At 41.4% G+C, this 22,947-nt stretch overlaps 1 protein-coding gene across 1 annotated transcript in view; it reads right to left on the reverse strand.

Annotated features, from left to right (window-relative positions):
• The window catches only part of RpLP0-like (ribosomal protein LP0-like), a 37,273-nt gene that overhangs the window by 12,255 nt on the left and 2,071 nt on the right, over positions 1 to 22,947 (reverse strand). Inside the window, exon 2 of the mRNA XM_071673267.1 lies at positions 6,500 to 6,662. Within this exon, the coding sequence (XP_071529368.1) occupies positions 6,500 to 6,662 (163 nt within the window). The remainder of the gene's footprint in view (positions 1 to 6,499; positions 6,663 to 22,947) is intronic.

A 22,947-nucleotide genomic window follows, 5' to 3' on the forward strand; every position in this document is an offset into this window, starting at 1 on the left:
TCTTTATTATCACACATCTCTCTTACCCTTTCAACACTTACTCAATAAACTTTTCATTTCCAACACATCCACCCTCCTCCGCACAAGCCTATCTATAGCTCATGCCTCATCCCACCCTGTGACAATTCCACTCCCATGGTTTCTTCTACTGCTAATTCCACTCCCAGATATCTAAATCACTTAACCTCCTCCAATTTTTCTCCATTCAAATTTACATCCCAATTAACTTGTCCCTCAACCCTACTGTGAACCTAATAACCTTGCTCTCATTCACATGTACTCTCAACTTTCTCCTTTCACACACTTTTCCAAACTCAGTCCCCAACTTATGCAGTTTCTCACTCGAATCAGCCACCAGTGTTGTATCATCAGCGAACAACAACAAACTCACTTCCCAGGCCCTCTAATTCCCGACAGACTGCATACTCACACCTCTCTCTAAAACTCTTGCATTTACCTCCCTAACCACCCCATCCATAAACAAATCAAACAATCATGGGAACATCACACACCCCTGCTGCAGACTGACCTTCACAGGGAACCAATCACTCTCCTCTCTTCCTCCTCGTACACATGCCTTACACCCTTGATAAAAACTTCCCACTACTTCTTGCAGCTTACCTCCCACACCATGTCCTCTTAAGACAAAGCATCTTTATCAACTCTATCATATGCCTTCTCCAGATTCATAAATGCTACATACAATTCCATTGATTAGTATTTCTCACACATTCTTCAAAGCAAATACCTGATCCACACATCTACCACTTCTGAAACCACACTGCTCCTCCCCAATCTGATGCTCTGTCCATGCCTTCACCCTCTCAATACCCTCCCATACAATTTTCCAGGAATACTCAACAAACTAATGCCTCAATAGTTTGAACACTCACCTTTATCCCCTTTGCCTTTGAACAATGGCACTATACATGCATTGCACCAATCCTTAGGCACTTCACCATGATCCATACATGCATCATATAATATCCTTACCAACCAGTTAACAACACTGTCACCCCCCTTTCATAACAGATTCAACTGCAATACCATCTAAACCCAATGCCTTGCCAGATTTCATCTTCCGCAAGGCTTTCACCAACTCTTCTCTCTTAATCAAGCCATTTTTCATGACCCTCTCACTTCGCACACCACCTCGACCAAATCACCCTATCATCAAGCACATTCAACAAACTTTCAAAACACTCACTCCATCTTTTCACTTCATCACTATCTGCTATCACTTCCACCTTCACTGATGTTCCCATTTTTTCTTGTCTTTTGCACGTTCTTTACGATACTTTCTCACCATAACTCTCATTTGCCCTCTTTTTCAACCCTTGCACCTTCCTCTTGACCTCCTGCTGCTTTCTTCTATACATCCCCAGTCACTGGCACTCCTTCCTTGTAAGTATCGTCCAAATGCCTCTTTTCTCTTTCACCAAAAACTTTACTTCTTCATCCCACCACTCACTACCCTTTCTAATCTGCCCACCTCCCACCCCTACTATGCCTAGTAATTAAGAATACGACATTGATGACTGATTAGATAAAACAATGAAAACACTACTTACTATTTCAGGTTAATATAAGCTCCAACTCTGGTAGTCCAGCTGATGCTACGCCTAACCATTTGCTTTTACAAGTACAGTACTGAACTGAGAGAAATGAGCAACAATGAGAGGCTGAGGGATACAAAGCTGCCCACCATGGAGGAGGAGAGAAAAGAGACATAATAAATGAGATTATGCTTCTCAAGTTTGGTCAGTGCATCTTTCTTTTAAAGAAGCACAAAGAGCTATTATGCTTCTCAAGTTTGGTCAGTGCATCTTTCTTTTAAAGAAGCACAAAGAGCTATTATGCTTCTCAAGTTTGGTCAGTGCATCTTTCTTTTAAAGAAGCACAAAGAGCAAAGAAGAAACAAAAACTCTACAGAACAAGAATTAAATGAGATGAGCTACAGGGATAAGCTTGAGGCCTAAATTTGCCTACCATGGAAAATAAAAAAGCAATGGGTGACCCAACCACAGCTTTTAAGTTATTAAACCAGATTGATGACAGAAACTAAGAACAACTTTTCAAAAGACGTAGATATAGAGCAACCAAAGGACATACCATGAATTTTAAGCAAGCAACTTGTTAAATATATAAAGTACTTTTATACTATAAGGATGGTGGATGAACGGAATAAACTCCATATGGACATGGTGACTGCATCCAGCATGCAGTAAAATGCTTGTCAGAAAGGAAGTTAAGAAGGACTGGTCTAGAGTTAAGGTGGTGGATGACTCGAATAAACTAACCTAAGAGGCAGTGAATGCTGGAAGTCTACAAAGGTTTAGAGGGTTGCCTGATGGCACAGAAAGTTAAGGAGACAAGTCCCTGTGAGTGTACAAGTCTCACCCCACACTGTACAAACAGATAATTCCACCTAAATAAGAACACAGTGATAACAGAAGTCAAGAGAAAGGGGTGACCTGATCACAACCTTCAAGTTTTTAAACCAGACTGATGATACAGTAATGAGATCTTTGAAAGATGCAGGGTTGGAACAATCAAAAGACATAAAATGAAATTATGCACTTAAAAGCTTCATGTACTTCCCAGAGAGACTGTTCGTCTATGTAAGACCAAACTGTTTTAGCATAGCCTGGTTAGCCCTTTCTTTTCAGACTATCTTGACTACTACACCTCTTTGCAATAGTGTCATTTCTTAAACAGACAGCCTACCACATGCCACTTATCTTCCTCAGGCATTTTCTATCCAACATACCTCATCCCCTTCCTTTCTTAATCGTTCAAGATTTAAGATACATCAATACAGCAGTGTTGGGACTACCTTACCTTCAAAGGTACTCATCATTGCCTTTGAATACTGACTTCTCTTTCCATATTCTTCTTAATGCACCGAGATCCTAATCCACACATCTATCACTTCTGAAACCACGCTGCTCCTCACCAATCTGATGCTCTGTACATGCCTTCACCCTCTCAATCAATACCCTCCCATACAATTTTCCAGGAATACTCAACAAAGTATATGTAAAGGAGTACTTTTACAGGATAAGAGAGGTTGATGAAAGGAATAAACTTAATGGGACATTTGAAATGCAGACAGCATACAGTAGTTTAAGAAGTTGTATGACAGAAGATGAGGTTCAAGAGATGGGACCCTATAAATGCAGAACTCTCTCCCGTACAACAGAAATAGGTAATTACACATACTATAATTGCATTCACGTTCTTGGATATGGAAATATTCAGCGAGCTGTTCAAGTCCTACATACGGACACTAGAATACGCTTCCTGAGTTTACGTCTGGTCAACCACAAAAAGATCCAAAAGAGGGCAACACAGATGGTACAAGAATTAAGACACCTGAGTTACAATGAAAGGCTAAAGATCTTAAATTTGCCAACCATGGAAGTGAGAAGAGTGAAATGATCATAACTTTTAAGTATCTAAATCATAGATGTAAGTTGTGATAACTTTTTTGAAAGATGTAAGGCTAGAACAAAATGACATAACATGAAGTCAACCATGAAACTCGTTTAAAAAATTGCAGAGAATCTTTTGTCCAAATGAATTCTGTTTTGGGTCATGAAGAAAAACAAGCAGCTACGTCTAAAAACATTTCTTATATATAATTCACAGTCGTAGTTGAGCAACAAAACAGCAGTGAGGAGAAACAAGATTCTTTTTTTGGAACTGTTAAGTAGAACCAAAGCACAAGACTAAAGCAGTGAAAAAGAGACAGAGATACTGGAACTGAGGGATATTAAGTGAAGCCACAAGGAATATATGTAATGTTACAGACTGAACAATTAGGGATATTTATATTCCAGCAGATGCATGAATTAAATCAAAAATGCAAATTAAACAGGATCAATACTTCTTAGCAAAAAAGGAAACATTCAAGATAACATAAAGGGTTACAGGTTAACACTGACTGATTTAGTAAGAGTGGCATCAAATACAAAATTAGTGAAGCAGGAGGATGACAAATAACAGATGATTCTTAGACTAGAGAATCATGTTTCAAAAACAAGGAAAGGAAGAAGGAAGGTATGCGAATCAAAAGGCTCCAAAAGGTTTCACACCTGCCAAGTGCAGTTTTCATTACAAAAAGATGATGACAATTGTTGCACAAACTAGAGCATAAGGGGTGATCAGAAGCAGATTATATCTGAATTAGGGTCATGCGGCCATGAAGTACACAGGGAGGATAAGAAACTTAGAGAAAAAAGGAATTTGGTAGGTGAGAGAGATAGAGAAGCACAGAATGCAATCAGAAGGCAAAAAATGGGAGACATCAAATACAACAAGAGGGCAGAAAAGCCCTGCCAATGCCAAAGATAGCTCGGAAATGTTAAATGACAGAAACATTTGACTGAAAGTAATGTTTACACATGCTGGCTGAGTAATAGCAAATACTGAAGAATTAGAATTTGAGAATCAAATCAGGAAAAATGGACCTGATATTGTTGGACTTGTGGATACAAAATTTATGGAGGAATAAGATCTCACCTGTTCTGTAAGAGCAATACATGGTATCAGGGAGAGAAAAAGACAACAAAAGAAGAGGACTGACCTTAATAAGACAGCCTTAAGTTTCAAGAAATATTGGAAGTTGGCTCATCCATACCATATACATAAAAGGCTGAGTAACTGTATGAAAAAAGATCACAGTGGTGTTGATAAAATGCACTCCTCCAAAAATGTAACGAACCACAATAATGAAGGGTCACCATTTCTGCTAAAGAAGTGAGAATGTGTAAACATACTGAGGATGTGAGCCACATATTGTTGTCGGTAAAAATGAAAGTGGATTATGAAATGTAGGTGACTATAAGTACTCCCGCATCTGGAAGTGAAAGGAATGAGGAAGATAGGCAAGTGTTTTGGGAGGAGCGGAGGGAGTATGCCAGCAATTTTGATGTGAGGGATCACTGATTAGTAATGGATGAGTTGAATGCAAGAGTGGATAATGAGGCAGATAAGGGTATAATCAGGGGGCATGGTGTACCCAGTGTTATGCATGAAAATGAATAGCTTTTTCTAAAGTTAACTGAGATGGTGCAGGCAAACGAGCACCCTAACCAAGGCCATCTCTTTAACATTATGTACATATATACCCTAGCTAAAGCCAGGTATTCATTCTATCAACCAGCGCAGGGAATGGTGAAAAGCTGGGTCAACTGAGACTGGCTTGTTGAGTTGTATGCTGAAAAAGGACTAGTGACTGGCAAAACCTGGTTTAAAAAGGGATACATACACAAGTATATGCCAGTGAAAAGGGTAGATGGTAAGTGCGCATTATTAGATTAAGTTCTAAATGATATGCAAAACAGAGACTCTTGTATGTGAACATTTTGCAAAGGGATGTCTTACCTATATTTGGTGGAGGAAAGGTTGTAATGGCTTTCAGGAAAGGGAAAATGATGTGGGTGGAAAGAGGGGGTGAAAGTGAGTGCGTTTGGAAAAGAGATTAGTGTGAAGATGTACTAGAAGATATTGAATGTAGAATGTCAAAAAAAAAAAATAAAAGAGTACCAGTAAATGGAGCATTGAGAATGGGATTACTAAATTATGTCATCAGACAGCATATATAAATTCAAAATGTTGTATGATAACCATTAATGTTCAAGAGATGGAGCCCCACAAGTTTAAAACTCCCTCTCAGTGTGGTGCAAATAAGTAATTACAAATTACACAGGCAAACACATAAATTATAAGGAAAAAGCAAGAGGCCTTAAATTTGCCCATCTTGGAAGAGAAAAGGGCAAGGAGTGACCTCAACACTACCTTTTTAAGTTTTTAAAACAAACTGACAAAGTAGATTGTTAACAGTTCAAGACATGTAGATACAGAACAACTAGAAGACATAATATGAAATTAAGCAAGAAACTTGTTTAAAGAAAACTGTAAAAGTATTTTCTTATTATAGTTGTGGTGGATAAATGGAATAATATGGCTGAAGACATAGTTAACGCAGACAGCATACAAAAAATTTAAGTTGTATGATGATGTTTTAGTAAGCTTTGTTCTCACTAAAGCAATATCAGATGTGTTTTTCCTATGAAAATCCATGAATTCTTGACCTCTTTTATCTATCACTTATACAATAGCACTTGAATACAATGCTTTTATTCTTGCATATCCTTCACAAAATGTTCCTGACCCATCTGTGTGTGTGTGTGTGTGTGTGTGTGTGTGTGTGTGTGTGTGTGTGTGTGTGTGTGTGTAATTACATATAATGTCCGGTACAGGGAGGGAGTTTAATACTTGTGGGGCCCCAGCTCTTGAATACTGTCAGCTATCTGCATTAACCGTGTCCTCAGTCAATCTGTTCCATTCATCCACCACTCTTACACTAATCAAAGTATTTCTATACATCTCTATCTACAAGTTCCTCACTTAATTTCACATTATGTGTGTGTGTGTAAATATCTCTTCATTAATTATCTTTAAAGCTTCACAATATTCTTCTCTCAAAACTAACCTGCTATGTCCCCACTCCAAGCGCATTTCCTTCAACTTGTTAGTTTTGATGTGGTGTGAAGAAAAGATAAATACGCGAGCATATGATTCAATGCACTTTCGGATCTCTACTAGTAAATTCTGCTTAAATTCCAGCCCTTTTTTCTTTGTTTGTGTCAGAGAAACTGCAAAAAAAAATACATGTTAAAGTTAGCGAAATATAATATTGATCCAAAGGGGGTAAAAACAATACAAAATACTGTTAGTCACTTATGATGCTCGATCTTGGGTCATAACTGACATCAGTTGTGTGAGTACCTGTTCCATCAATAAATATGTACATCAATATACTATATATACAGAGTATAAAAGAAAACGTAAGAAATCCTGTAAGTATAAAACAGTGTATAAAAGAAAAAGTAAGAAACTCTGTTCAAAGTGTGAAATTGTTTCACTTTAAGATATCAGGCAAAAGTTAAGAATCTGTTTGGGTGACGCTAGGAGACCATATTTACCGTATTAACTAAAATAAACTCTCCATTACAGTCTTACCAGTCTGGCCTACATAACTGTAACAGAGAGATGCTATTGGCATCAGAAGTCAATATGGACGGATGACCACAAAAATGCGATCGCTAAACAGTGTCATGAAAATGATCACCCCATAGATCTTGAAATTCCCGTTACTTTATACCCCTCTGCTGATTATGCCACACATAACATCACTGAATCTGTCTTAATTGCTAATACTAAGAACTTCAATTAGTCGCCAGGCAATTATAAACACCACCCTAGCATTAACCAAATCATTATGAGAGAATTGACAAAACAAGAAAACATAAAAAAAATTGTTTACAACACACCCAGCTACCCAGGTCAACCCCTGCCACCTGACCTTCCTTAATCACTCTCCCTTACAAGGGTTATGACTAGATATAGGCAACAATGCTGGGCCTAGATAGATTGGTGTTGTACGGCAGGAACCATGTGATGTTGGGATTTAAAACACACCCAATTCCCCAGGTCAACCCCTGCCATCTGACCCTCCTGAATCACTCTCCCTTACAACCAGACATAGCTGACAGTGCTGGGCATAGATAGATTGGTGTTGTACAGCAGGAACCAAGTGTGATGTTGGGATTTAAATAACTTTGTTGAGTAATGGCACCTGATGAGGTGGACTGTCTCCACAAAACATGTAGTGCCACATGCATAAAAAAATTACATTAAATAAAATCATATGAACTTCTACTGAAGTGCGTTTCACCATACTATCATCACAGACAAGCGTGATCATCATATCTGTATTTACATTTCCTATACTTTGTCGCTATCTCCTGCATTAGCGAGGTAGTGCAAGGAAACAGATGAAAGAATGGCCCAACCCACCCACATACACATGTATATACATACACAATTACACACGTACATATACATACCTATACATTTCAATGTATATATACATATACATACACAGACATATACATATACACACATGTACATATTTATACTTGCTGTCTTCATCCATTCCCACTGCCACCCCACCACACATGAAATGGCACCCCCTCCTGCTAGGAAAAGACAACAGAGGCCACATTCATTTACACTGTCTCTAGCTATCATATATATATTTATTCTAAATTTTTCATTCTATTATACTTCGTTGCTGTCCTCCGCGTTAGCGAAGTAGCGCAAGAAAACAGATGAAAGAATGGCCCAACTCACCCACATACACATATATATATATATATACATACATGCCTACAAATGCACATATACATACCTATACATTTCAATGTATACATACATATACATACACAGACAAATACATATATACACATGGTTTCAGAAGTGGTAGAGGATGTGTGGATCAGGTGTTAGCTTTGAAGAATGTATGTGAGAAATACTTTGAAAAACAAATGGATTTGTATGTAATAGCATTTATGGATCTGGAGAAGGCACATGATAGAGTTCATAGAGATGCTCTGTGGAAGGTTTTAAGAATATATGGTGTGGGAGGCAAGTTGCTAGAAGCAGTGAAAAGTTTTTATCAAGGGTGTAAGGTATGTGTAGGAGTAGGGAGAGAAAATTGACTGGTTCTCAGTGAATGTTGGTTTGTAGCAGGGGTGCGTGATGTCTCAACGGTCGTTTAACTTGTTTATGGATGGGGTTGTTAGGAAGGTGAATGCAAGAGTTTTGGAGGGAGGGGCAAGTATGCAGTCTGTTGTGGATGAAAGGGCTTGGGATGTGAGTCAGTTGTTGTTCGCTGATGATACAGCGCTGGTGGCTGATTCATGTAAGAAACTGCAGAAGCTGGTGACTGAGTTTGGTAAAGTGTGTGAAAGAAGAAAGTTAAGAGTAAATGTGAATAAGAGCAAGGTTATTAGGTACAGTAGGGTTGAGGGTCAAGTCAATTGGGAGGTAAGTTTGAATGGAGAAAAACTGGAGGAAGTAAAGTGTTTTAGATATCTGGGAGTGGATCTGGCAGCGGATGGAACCATGGAAGCAGAAGTGAATCATAGGGTGGGGGAGGGGGCGAAAATCCTGGGAGCCTTGAAGAATGTGTGGAAGTCGAGAACATTATCTCGGAAAGCAAAAATGGGTACGTTTGAAGGAATAGTGGTTCCAACAATGTTGTATGGTTGCGAGGCATGGGCTATGGATAGAGTTGTGCGCATGAGGGTGGATGTGCTGGAAATGAGATGTTTGAGAACAATGTGTGGTGTGAGGTGGTTTGAGCGAGTAAGTAATGTAAGGGTAAGAGAGATGTGTGGAAATAAAAAGAGCGTGGTTGAGAGAGCAGAAGAGGGTGTTTTGAAATGGTTTGGGCACATGGAGAGAATGAGTGAGGAAAGATTGACCAAGAGGATATATGTGTCGGAGGTGGAGGGAACGAGGAGAAGGGGGAGACCAAATTGGAGGTGGAAAGATGGAGTGTAAAAGATTTTGTGTGATCGGCGCCTGAACATGCAGGAGGGTGAAAGGAGGGCAAGGAATAGAGTGAATTGGATCGATGTGGTATACCGGGGTTGATGTGCTGTCAGTGGATTGAATCAGGGCATGTGAAGCGTCTGGGGTAAACCATGGAAAGCTGTGTAGGTATGTATATTTGCGTGTGTGGACGTATGTGTATGGGGTGGTTGGGCCATTTCTTTAGTCTGTTATATATATATATATATATATATATATATATATATATATATATATATATATATTTATATATATATATATATATATATATATATATATATATATATATATATATATATATATATATAAATATATATATTTTTTTTTTTTTTTTTGCTTTGTCGCTGTCTCCCGCGTTTGCGAGGTAGCGCAAGGAAACAGACGAAAGAAATGGCCCAATCCACCCCCATACACATGTATATACATACGTCCACACACGCAAATATACATACCTACACAGCTTTCTATGGTTTACCCCAGACGCTTCACATGCCCTGATTCAATCCACTGACAGCACGTCAACCCCGGTATACCACATCGCTCCAATTCACTCTATTCCTTGTCCTCCTTTCACCCTCCTGCAAGTTCAGGCCCCGATCACACAAAATCTTTTGCACTCCATCTTTCCACCTCCAATTTGGTCTCCCTCTTCTCCTCGTTCCCTCCACCTCCGACACATATATCCTCTTGGTCAATCTTTCCTCACTCATTCTCTCCATGTGCCCAAACCATTTCAAAACACCCTCTTCTGCTCTTTCAACCACGCTCTTTTTATTTCCACACATCTCTCTTACCCTTACGTTACTTACTCGATCAAACCACCTCACACCACACATTGTCCTCAAACATCTCATTTCCGGCACATCCATCCTCCTGCGCACCACTCAATCCATAGCCCACGCCTCGCAACCATACAACATTGTTGGAACCACTATTCCTTCAAACATACCCATTTTTGCTTTCCGAGATAATGTTCTTGACTTCCACACATTCTTCAAGGCTACCAGAATTTTCGCCCCCTCCCCCATCCTATGATCCACTTCCGCTTCCATGGTTCCATCCGCTGCCAGATCCACTCCCAGATATCTAAAACACTTTACTTCCTCCAGTTTTTCACCATTCAAACTCACCTCCCAATTGACTTGACCCTCAACCCTACTGTACCTAATTACCTTGCTCTTATTCACATTTACTCTTAATTTTCTTCTTTCACACACTTTACCAAACTCAGTCACCAGCTTCTGCAGTTTCTCATATGAATCAGCCACCAGCGCTGTATCATCAGCGAACAACAACTGACTCACTTCCCAAGCTCTCTCAACCCCAACAGACTTCATACTTGCCCCTCTTTCCAAAACTCTTGCATTCACCTCCCTAACAACCCCATCCATAAACAAATTAAACAACCATGGAGACATCACACACCCCTGCCGCAAACCTACATTCACTGAGAACCAATCACTTTCCTCTCTTCCTACATGTACACAAGCCTTACATCCTCGATAAAAACTTTTCACTGCTTCTAACAACTTGCCTCCCACACCATATATTCTTAATACCTTCCACAGAGCATCTCTATCAACTCTATCATATGCCTTCTCCAGATCCATAAATGCTACATACAAATCCATTTGCTTTTCTAAGTATTTCTCACATACATTCTTCAAAGCAAACACCTGATCCACACATCCTCTACCACTTCTGAAACCACACTGCTCTTCCCCAATCTGATGCTCTGTACATGCCTTCACCCTCTCAATCAATACCCTCCCATATAATTTACCAGGAATACTCAACAAACTTATACCTCTGTAATTTGAGCACTCACTCTTATCCCCTTTGCCTTTGTACAATGGCACTATGCACGCATTCCACCAATCCTCAGGCACCTCACCCTGAGTCATACATACATTAAATAACCTTACCAACCAGTCAACAATACAGTCACCCCCTTTTTTAATAAATTCCACTGCAATACCATCCAAACCTGCTGCCTTGCCGGCTTTCATCTTCCGCAAAGCTTTCACTACCTCTTCTCTGTTTACCAAATCATTTTCCCTAACCCTCTCACTTTGTACACCACCTTGACCAAAACACCCTATATCTGCCACTCTATCATCAAACACATTCAACAAACCTTGAAAATACTCACTCCATCTCCTTCTCACATCACCACTACTTGTTATCACCTCCCCATTTGCGCCCTTCACTGAAGTTCCCATTTGCTCCTTTGTCTTACGCACTTTATTTACCTCCTTCCAGAACATCTTTTTATTCTCCCTAAAATTTAATGATACTCTCTCACCCCAACTCTCATTTGCCCTTTTTTTCACCTCTTGCACCTTTCTCTTGACCTCCTGTCTCTTTCTTTTATACATCTCCCACTCAATTGCATTTTTTCCCTGCAAAAATCGTCCAAATGCCTCTCTCTTCTCTTTCACTAATATTCTTACTTCTTCATCCCACCACTCACTACCCTTTCTAATCAACCCATCTCCCACTCTTCTCATGCCACAAGCATCTTTTGCGCAATCCATCACTGATTCCCTAAATACATCCCATTCCTCCCCCACTCCCCTTACTTCCATTGTTCTCACCTTTTTCCATTCTGTACTCAGTCTCTCCTGGTACTTCCTCACACAAGTCTCCTTCCCAAGCTCACTTACTCTCACCACCCTCTTCACCCCAACATTCACTCTTCTTTTCTGAAAACCCATACAAATCTTCACCTTAGCCTCCACAAGATAATGATCAGACATCCCTCCAGTTGCACCTCTCAGCACATTAACATCCAAAAGTCTCTCTTTCGCGCGCCTGTCAATTAACACGTAATCCAATAACGCTCTCTGGCCATCTCTCCTACTTACATAAGTATACTTATGTATATCTCGCTTTTTAAACCAGGTATTCCCAATCATCAGTCCGTTTTCAGCACATAAATCTACAAGCTCTTCACCATTTCCATTTACAACACTGAACACCCCATGTATACCAATTATTCCCTCAACTGCCACATTACTCACCTTTGCATTCAAATCACCCATCACTATAACCCGGTCTCGTGCATCAAAACCACTAACACACTCATTCAGCTGCTCCCAAAACACTTGCCTCTCATGATCTTTCTTCTCATGCCCAGGTGCATATGCACCAATAATCACCCATCTCTCTCCATCAACTTCCAGTTTTACCCATATTAATCGAGAATTTACTTTCTTACATTATATCACATACTCCCACAACTCCTGTTTCAGGAGTATTGCTACTCCTTCCCTTGCTCTTGTCTTCTCACTAACCCCTGACTTTACTTTATATATATATACTCCTTCCCAAGCTCACTTACTCTCACCACTCTCTTCACCCCAACATTCTCTCTTCCTTTCTGAAAACCCATACAAATCTTTATCTTTGCCTCCACAAGATAATGATCAGACATCCCTCCAGTTGCACCTCTCAGCACATTAACATCCATAAGTCTCTCTTTCGCGTGCCTGTCAAATAGCACGTAATCCAATAACGCTCTCTGGCTATCTCTCCTACTTACATAAGTATACTTATGTATATCTCGCTTTTTAAGCCAGGTATTCCCAATCACCAGTCCTTTTTCAGCATATAAATCTACAAGCTCTTCACCATTTCCATTTACAACACTGAACACCCCATGTATACCAATTATTCCCTCAACTGCCACATTACTCACCTTTGCATTCAAATCACCCATCACTATAACCTGGTCCTGTGCATCAAAACCACTAACACACTCATTCAGCTGCTCCCAAAACACTTGTCTCTCATGATCTTTCTTCTCATGCCCAGGTGCATATGCACCAATAATCACCCATCTCTCTCCATCAACTTTCAGTTTTACCCATATTAATCTAGAATTTACTTTCTTACATTCTATCACATACTCCCACAACTCCTGTTTCAGGAGTAGTGCTACTCCTTCCCTTGCTCTTGTCCTCTCATTAACCCCTGACTTTAATCCCAAGACATTTCCAAACCACTCTTCCCCTTTACCCTTGAGCTTCGTTTCACTCAGAGCCAAAACATCCAGGTTCCTTTCCTCAAACATACTACCTATCTCTCCATTTTTAACATCTTGGTTACATCCACACACATTTAGACACCCCAATCTAAGTCTTCGAGGAGGATGAGCACTCCCCGCGTGACTCCTTCTTCTGTTTCCCATTTTAGAAAGTTAAAATACAAGGAGGGGAGAATTTCTGGCCCCCCGCTCCCGTCCCCTCTAGTCGCCCTCTACGACATGTGAGGAATGCATGGGAAGTATTCTTTCTCCCCTATCCCCAGGGATAATATATATATATATATATATATATATATATATATATATATATATATATATTTTTTTATACTTTGTCGCTGTCTCCCGCATTTGCGAGGTAGCGCAAGGAAACAGACGAAAGAAATGGCCCAACCCACCCCCATACACATGTATATACATACGTCCACACACGCAAATATACATACCTACACAGCTTTCCATGGTTTACCCCAGACGCTTCACATGCCCTGATTCAATCCACTGACAGCGCGTCAACCCCGGTATACCACATCGGTCCAATTCACTCTATTCCTTGCCCTCCTTTCACCCTCCTGCATGTTCAGGCCCTGATCAAACAAAATCTTTTTCACTCCATCTTTCCACCTCCAATTTGGTCTCCCACTTCCCTTCGTTCCCTCCACCTCCGACACATATATCCTCTTTTTCAATCTTTCCTCACTCATTCTCTCCATGTGCCCAAACCATTTCAAAACACCCTCTTCTGCTCTCTCAACCACGCTCTTTTTATTTCCACACATCTCTCTTACCCTTACGTTACTTACTCGATCATACCACCTCACACCACACATTGTCCTCAAACATCTCATTTCCAGCACATCCATCCTCCTGCGCACAACTCTATCCATAGCCCACGCCTCGCAACCATACAACATTGTTGGAACCACTATTCCTTCAAACATACCCATTTTTGCTTTCCGAGATAATGTTCTCGACTTCCACACATTCTTCAAGGCTCCAGGATTTTCGCCCCCTCCCCCACCCTATGATCCACTTCCGCTTCCATGGTTCCGTCCGCTGCCAGATCCACTCCCAGATATCTAAAACACTTTACTTCCTCCAGTTTTTCTCCATTCAAACTCACCTCCCAATTGACTTGACCCTCAACCCTACTCTACCTAATAACCTTGCTCTTATTCACATTTACTCTTAACTTTCTTCTTCCACACACTTTACCAAACTCAGTCACCAGCTTCTGCAGTTTCTCACATGAATCAGCCACCAGCGCTGTATCATCAGCGAACAACAACTGACTCACTTCCCAAGCTCTCTCATCCCCAACAGACTTCATATTTCCCCCTCTTTCCAAAACTCTTGCATTCACCTCCCTAACAACCCCATCCATAAACAAATTAAACAACCATGGAGACATCACACACCCCTGCCGCAAACCTACATTCACTGAGAACCAATCACTTTCCTCTCTTCCTACACGTACACATGCCTTACATCCTCAATAAAAACTTTTCACTGCTTCTAACAACTTGCCTCCCACACCATATATCCTTAATACCTTCCACAGAGCATCTCTATCAACTCTATCATATGCCTTCTCCAGATCCATAAATGCTACATACAAATCCATTTGCTTTTCTAAGTATTTCTCACATACATTCTTCAAAGCAAACACCTGATCCACACATCCTCTACCACTTCTGAAACCACACTGCTCTTCCCCAATCTGATGCTCTGTACATGCCTTCACCCTCTCAATCAATACCCTCCCATATAATTTCCCAGGAATACTCAACAAACTTTTACCTCTGTAATTTGAGCACTCACTCTTATCCCCTTTGCCTTTGTACATATATATATATATATATATATATATATATATATATATATATATATTTATTATTATACTTTGTCGCTGTCTCCCACGTTTGCGAGGTAGCGCAAGGAAACAGACGAAAGAAATGGCCCAACCCCCCCCATACACATGTATATACATACGTCCACACACGCAAATATACATACCTACCCAGCTTTCCATGGTTTACCCCAGACGCTTCACATGCCCTGCTTCAATCCACTGACAGCACGTCAACCCCGGTACACCACATCGCTCCAATTCACTCTATTCCTTGCCCTCCTTTCACCCTCCTGCATGTTCAGGCCCCGATCACACAAAATCTTTTTCACTCCATCTTTCCACCTCCAATTTGGTCTCCCTCTTCTCCTTGTTCCCTCCACCTCCGACACATATATCCTCTTGGTCAATCTTTCTTCACTCATCCTCTCCATGTGCCCAAACCACTTCAAAACACCCTCTTCTGCTCTCTCAACCACGCTCTTTTTATTTCCACATATCTCTCTTACCCTTACGTTACTCACTCGATCAAACCACCTCACACCACACACTGTCCTCAAACATCTCATTTCCAGCACATCCATCCTCCTGCGCACAACTCTATCCATAGCCCACGCCTCGCAACCATACAACATTGTTGGAACCACTATTCCTTCAAACATACCCATTTTTGCTTTCCGAGATAATGTTCTCGACTTCCACACATTCTTCAAGGCCCCCAGAATTTTCGCCCCCTCCCCCACCCTATGATCCACTTCCGCTTCCATGGTTCCATCCGCTGCCAGATCCACTCCCAGATATCTAAAACACTTCACTTCCTCCAGTTTTTCTCCATTCAAACTCACCTCCCAATTGACTTGACCCTCAACCCTACTGTACCTAATAACCTTGCTCTTATTCACATTTACTCTTAACTTTCTTCTTCCACACACTTTTCCAAACTCAGTCACCAGCTTCTGCAGTTTCTCACATGAATCAGCCACCAGCGCTGTATCATCAGCGAACAACAACTGACTCACTTCCCAAGCTCTCTCATCCCCAACAGACTTCATACTTGCCCCTCTTTCCAAAACTCTTGCCTTTACCTCCCTAACAACCCCATCCATAAACAAATTAAACAACCATGGAGACATCACACACCCCTGCCGCATACCTACATTCACTGAGAACCAATCACTTTCCTCTCTTCCTACACGTACACATGCCTTACATCCTCGATAAAAACTTTTCACTGCTTCTAACAACTTTCCTCCCACACCATATATTCTTAATACCTTCCACAGAGCATCTCTATCAACTCTTTGAATGCAAAGGTGAGTAATGTGGCAGTTGAGGGAATAATTGGTGTACATGGGGTGTTCGGTGTTGTAAATGGAAATGGTGAAGAGCTTGTAGATTTATGTGCTGAAAAAGGACTGATGATTGGGAATACCTGGTTTAAAAAGCGAGATATACATAAGTATACTTATGTAAGTAGGAGAGATGGCCAGAGAGCGTTATTGGATTACGTGTTAATTGACAGGCGTGCGAAAGAGAGACTTTTGGATGTTAATGTGCTGAGAGGTGCAACTGGAGGGATGTCTGATCATTATCTTGTGGAGGCTAAGGTGAAGATTTGTATGGGTTTTCAGAAAAGAAGAGTGAATGTTGGGGTGAAGAGGGTGGTGAGAGTAAGTGAGCTTGAGAAGGAGACCTGTGTGAGGAAGTACCAGGAGAGACTGAGTACAGAATGGAAAAAGGTGAGAACAATGGAAGTAAGGGGAGTGGGAGAGGAATGGGATGTATTTAGGAAATCAGTGATGGATTGCGCAAAAGATGCTTGTGGCATGAGAAGAGTGGGAGGTGGGTTGATTAGAAAGGGTAGTGAGTGGTGGGATGAAGAAGTAAGAGTATTAGTGAAAGAGAAGAGAGAGGCATTTGGACGATTTTTGCAGGGAAAAAATGCAATTGAGTGGGAGATGTATAAAAGAAAGAGACAGGAGGTCAAGAGAAAGGTGCAAGAGGTGAAAAAAAGGGCAAATGAGAGTTGGGGTGAGAGAGTATCATTAAATTTTAGGGAGAATAAAAAGATGTTCTGGAAGGAGGTAAATAAAGTGCGTAAGACAAGGGAGCAAATGGGAACTTCGGTGAAGGACGCAAGTGGGGAGGTGATAACAAGTAGTGGTGATGTGAGAAGGAGATGGAGTGAGTATTTTGAAGGTCTGTTGAATGTGTTTGATGATAGAGTGGCAGATATAGGGTGTTTTGGTCGAGGTGGTGTGCAAAGTGAGAGGGTTAGGGAAAATGATTTGGTAAACAGAGAAGAGGTAGTGAAAGCTTTGCGGAAGATGAAAGCCGGCAAGGCAGCAGGTTTGGATGGTATTGCATTGGAATTTATTAAAAAAGGGGGTGACTGTATTGTTGACTGGTTGGTAAGGTTATTTAATGTATGTATGACTCATGGTGAGGTGCCTGAGGATTGGCGGAATGCGTGCATAGTGCCATTGTACAAAGGCAAAGGGGATAAGAGTGAGTGCTCAAATTACAGAGGTATAAGTTTGTTGAGTATTCCTGGTATATATATATATATATATATATATATATATATATATATATATATATATATATATATATATTTATTTTTTTTATTATACTTTGTCGCTGTCTCCCGCGTTTGCGAGGTAGCGCAAGGAAACAGACGAAAGAAATGGCCCAACCCCCCCCCCCATACACATGTATATACATACGTCCACACACGCAAATATACATACCTACACAGCTTTCCATGGTTTACCCAGACGCCTCACATGCCCTGATTCAATCCACTGACAGCACGTCAACCCCGGTATACCACATCGCTCCAATTCACTCTATTCCTTGCCCTCCTTTCACCCTCCTGCATGTTCAGGCCCCGATCACACAAAATCTTTTTCACTCCATCTTTCCACCTCCAATTTGGTCTCCCTCTTCTCCTCGTTCCCTCCACCTCCGACACATATATCCTCTTGGTCAATCTTTCCTCACTCATCCTCTCCATGTGCCCAAACCACTTCAAAACACCCTCTTCTGCTCTCTCAACCACGCTCTTTTTATTTCCACACATCTCTCTTACCCTTACGTTACTCACTCGATCAAACCACCTCACACCACACATTGTCCTCAAACATCTCATTTCCAGCACATCCATCCTCCTGCGCACAACTCTATCCATAGCCCACACCTCGCAACCATACAACATTGTTGGAACCACTATTCCTTCAAACATACCCATTTTTGCTTTCCGAGATAATGTTCTCGACTTCCACACATTCTTCAAGGCTCCCAGGATTTTCGCCCCCTCCCCCACCCTATGATCCACTTCCGCTTCCATGGTTCCATCCGCTGCCAGATCCACTCCCAGATATCTAAAACACTTCACTTCCTCCAGTTTTTCTCCATTCAAACTCACCTCCCAATTGACTTGACCCTCAACCCTACTGTACCTAATAACCTTGCTCTTATTCACATTTACTCTTAACTTTCTTCTTCCACACACTTTTCCAAACTCAGTCACCAGCTTCTGCAGTTTCTCACATGAATCAGCCACCAGCGCTGTATCATCAGCGAACAACAACTGACTCACTTCCCAAGCTCTCTCATCCCCAACAGACTTCATACTTGCCCCTCTTTCCAAAACTCTTGCATTTACCTCCCTAACAACCCCATCCATAAACAAATTAAACAACCATGGAGACATCACACACCCCTGCCGCAAACCTACATTCACTGAGAACCAATCACTTTCCTCTCTTCCTACACGTACACATGCCTTACATCCTCGATAAAAACTTTTCACTGCTTCTAACAACTTGCCTCCCACACCATATATTCTTAATACCTTCCACAGAGCATCTCTATCAACTCTATCATATGCCTTCTCCAGATCCATAAATGCTACATACAAATCCATTTGCTTTTCTAAGTATTTCTCACATATATTCTTCAAAGCAAACACCTGATCCACACATCCTCTACCACTTCTGAAACCACACTGCTCTTCCCCAATCTGATGCTCTGTACATGCCTTCACCCTCTCAATCAATATCCTCCCATATAATTTACCAGGAATACTCAACAAACTTATACCTCTGTAATTTGAGCACTCACTCTTATCCCCTTTGCCTTTGTACAATGGCACTATGCACGCATTCTGCCAATCCTCAGGCACCTCACCATGAGTCATACATACATTAAATAACCTTACCAACCAGTCAACAATACAGTCACCCCCTTTTTTAATAAATTCCACTGCAATACCATCCAAACCTGCTGCCTTGCCGGCTTTCATCTTCCGCAAAGCTTTCACGACCTCTTCTCTGTTTACCAAATCATTTTCCCTAACCCTCTCACTTTGCACACCACCTCGACCAAAACACCCTATATCTGCCACTCTATCATCAAACACATTCAACAAACCTTCAAAATACTCACTCCATCTCCTTCTCACATCACCACTACTTGTTATCACCTCCCCATTTGCGCCCTTCACTGAAGTTCCCATTTGCTCCCTTGTCTTACGCACTTTATTTACCTCCTTCCAGAACATCTTTTTATTCTACCGAAAATTTAATGATACTCTCTCACCCCAACTCTCATTTGCCCTTTTTTTCACCTCTTGCACCTTTCTCTTGACCTCCTGTCTCTTTCTTTTATACATCTCCCACTCAATTGCATTTTTTCCCTGCAAAAATCGTCCAAATGCCTCTCTCTTCTCTTTCACTAATACTCTTACTTCTTCATCCCACCACTCACTACCCTTTCTAATCAACCCACCTCCCACTCTTCTCATGCCACAAGCATCTTTTGCGCAATCCATCACTGATTCCCTAAATACATCCCATTCCTCCCCCACTCCCCTTACTTCCATTGTTCTCACCTTTTTCCATTCTGTACTCAGTCTCTCCTGGTACTTCCTCACACAGGTGTCCTTCTCAAGCTCACTTACTCTCACCAACCTCTTCACCCCAACATTAACTCTTCTTTTCTGAAAACCCATACAAATCTTCACCTTAGCCTCCACAAGATAATGATCAGACATCCCTCCAGTTGCACCTCTCAGCACATTAACATCCAAAAGTCTCTCTTTCGCACGCCTGTCAATTAACACGTAATCCAATAACGCTCTCTGGCCATCTCTCCTACTTACATAAGTATACTTATGTATATCTCGCTTTTTAAACCAGGTATTCCCAATCATCAGTCGCTATTTCCCATGTTAGCGAAGTAGCGTTAAGAACAGAGAACTGGGCCTTTGAGGGAATATCCTCACCTGGCCCCCTTCTCTGTTCCTTCTTTTGGGAAATCAAAAAAAAAACAAGAGGGGAGGATTTCCAGCCACCCGCTCCCTCCCCTTTTAGTCGCCTTCTACGACACGAAGGGAATACGTGGGAAGTATTCTTTCTCCCCTATCCCCAGGGATATATATATATATATATATATATATATATATATATATATATATATATATATTTTTTTTTCTTTTTTATACTTTGTCGCTGTCTCCCGCGTTTGCGAGGTAGCGCAAGGAAACAGACGAAAGAAATGGCCCAACCCCCCCCCATACACATGTACATACACACATCCACACACGCAAATATACATACCTACACAGCTTTCCATGGTTTACCCCAGACGCTTCACATGCCTTGATTCAATCCACTGACAGCACGTCAACCCCTGTATACCACATCGCTCCAATTCACTCTATTCCTTGCCCTCCTTTGTTTGTTTGCTTTGTCGCTGTCTCCCGCGTTTGCGAGGTAGCGCAAGGAAACAGACGAAAGAAATGGCCCAACCCACCCCCATACACATGTATATACATACATCCACACACGCAAATATACATACCTACACAGCTTTCCATGGTTTACCCCAGACGCTTCATATGCCCTGATTCAATCCACTGACAGCCACGTCAACCCCGGTATGCTAAATCGATCCAATTCACCCTATTCCTTGCCCTCCTTTCACCCTCCTGCATGTTCAGGCCCCAATCACACAAAATCTTTTTCACTCCATCTTTCCACCTCCAATTTGGTCTCCCACTTCTCCTTGTTCCCTCCACCTCCGACACATATATCCTCTTGGTCAATCTTTCCTCACTCATTCTCTCCATGTGCCCAAACCATTTCAAAACACCCTCTTCTGCTCTCTCAACCATGCTCTTTTTATTTCCACACATCTCTCTTACCCTTACGTTACTTACTCGATCAAACCACCTCACACCACACATTGTCCTCAAACATCTCATTTCCAGCACATCCATCCTCCTGCGCACAACTCTACCCATAGCCCACGCCTCGCAACCATACAACATTGTTGGAACCACTATTCCTTCAAACATACCCATTTTTGCTTTCCGAGATAATGTTCTCGACTTCCACACATTCTTCAAGGCTCCCAGGATTTTCGCCCCCTCCCCCACCCTATGATCCATTTCCGCTTCCATGGTTGCATCCGCTGCCAGATCCACTCCCAGATATCTAAAACACTTTACTTCCTCCAGTTTTTCTCCATTCAAACTTACCTCCCAATTGACTTGACCCTCAACCCTACTGTACCTAATTACCTTGCTCTTATTCACATTTACTCTTAACTTTCTTCTTTCACACACTTTACCAAACTCAGTCACCGGCTTCTGCAGTTTCTCACATGAATCAGCCACCAGCGCTGTATCATCAGCGAACAACAACTGACTCACTTCCCAAGCTCTCTCATCCCCAACAGACTTCATACTTGCCCCTCTTTCCAAAACTCTTGCATTTACCTCCCTAACAACGCCATCCGTAAACAAATTAAACAACCATGGAGACATCACACATCCCTGCCGCAAACCTACATTCACTGAGAACCAATCACTTTCCTCTCTTCCTACACGTACACATGCCTTACATCCTCGATAAAAAGATGCTTGTGGCATGAGAAGAGTGGGAGGTGGGTTGATTAGAAAGGGTAGTGAGTGGTGGGATGAAGAAGTAAGAGTATTAGAGAAAGAGATGAGAGAGGCATTTGGACGATTTTTGCTGGGAAAAAATGCAATTGAGTGGGAGATGTATAAAAGAAAGAGACAGGAGGTCAAGAGAAAGGTGCAAGAGGTGAAAAAGAGGGCAAATGAGAGTTGGGGTGAGAGAGTATCATTAAATTTTAGGAAGAATAAAAAGATGTTCTGGAAGGAGGTAAATAAAGTGCGTAAGACAAGGGAGCAAATGGGAACTTCAGTGAAGGGCGCAAATGGGGAGGTGATAACAAGTAGTGGTGATGTGAGGAGATGGAGTGAGTATTTTGAAGGTTTGTTGAATGTGTTTGATGATAGAGTGGCAGATATAGGGTGTTTTGGTTGAGGTGGTGTGCAAAGTGAGAGGGTTAGGGAAAATGATTTGGTAAACAGAGAAGAGGTAGTAAAAGCTTTGCGGAAGATGAAAGCCAGCAAGGCAGCAGGTTTGGATGGTATTGCAGTGGAATTTATTAAAGAAGGGGGTGACTGTATTATTGACTTATTTAATGTATGTATGACTCATGGTGAGGTGCCTGAGGATTGTCGGAATGCGTGCATAGTGCCATTGTACAAAGGCAAAGGGGATAAGAGTGA

Source organism: Panulirus ornatus, chromosome 18, assembly GCF_036320965.1.
Source record: "Panulirus ornatus isolate Po-2019 chromosome 18, ASM3632096v1, whole genome shotgun sequence".
Taxonomy (NCBI): Eukaryota; Metazoa; Arthropoda; class Malacostraca; order Decapoda; family Palinuridae; genus Panulirus; species Panulirus ornatus.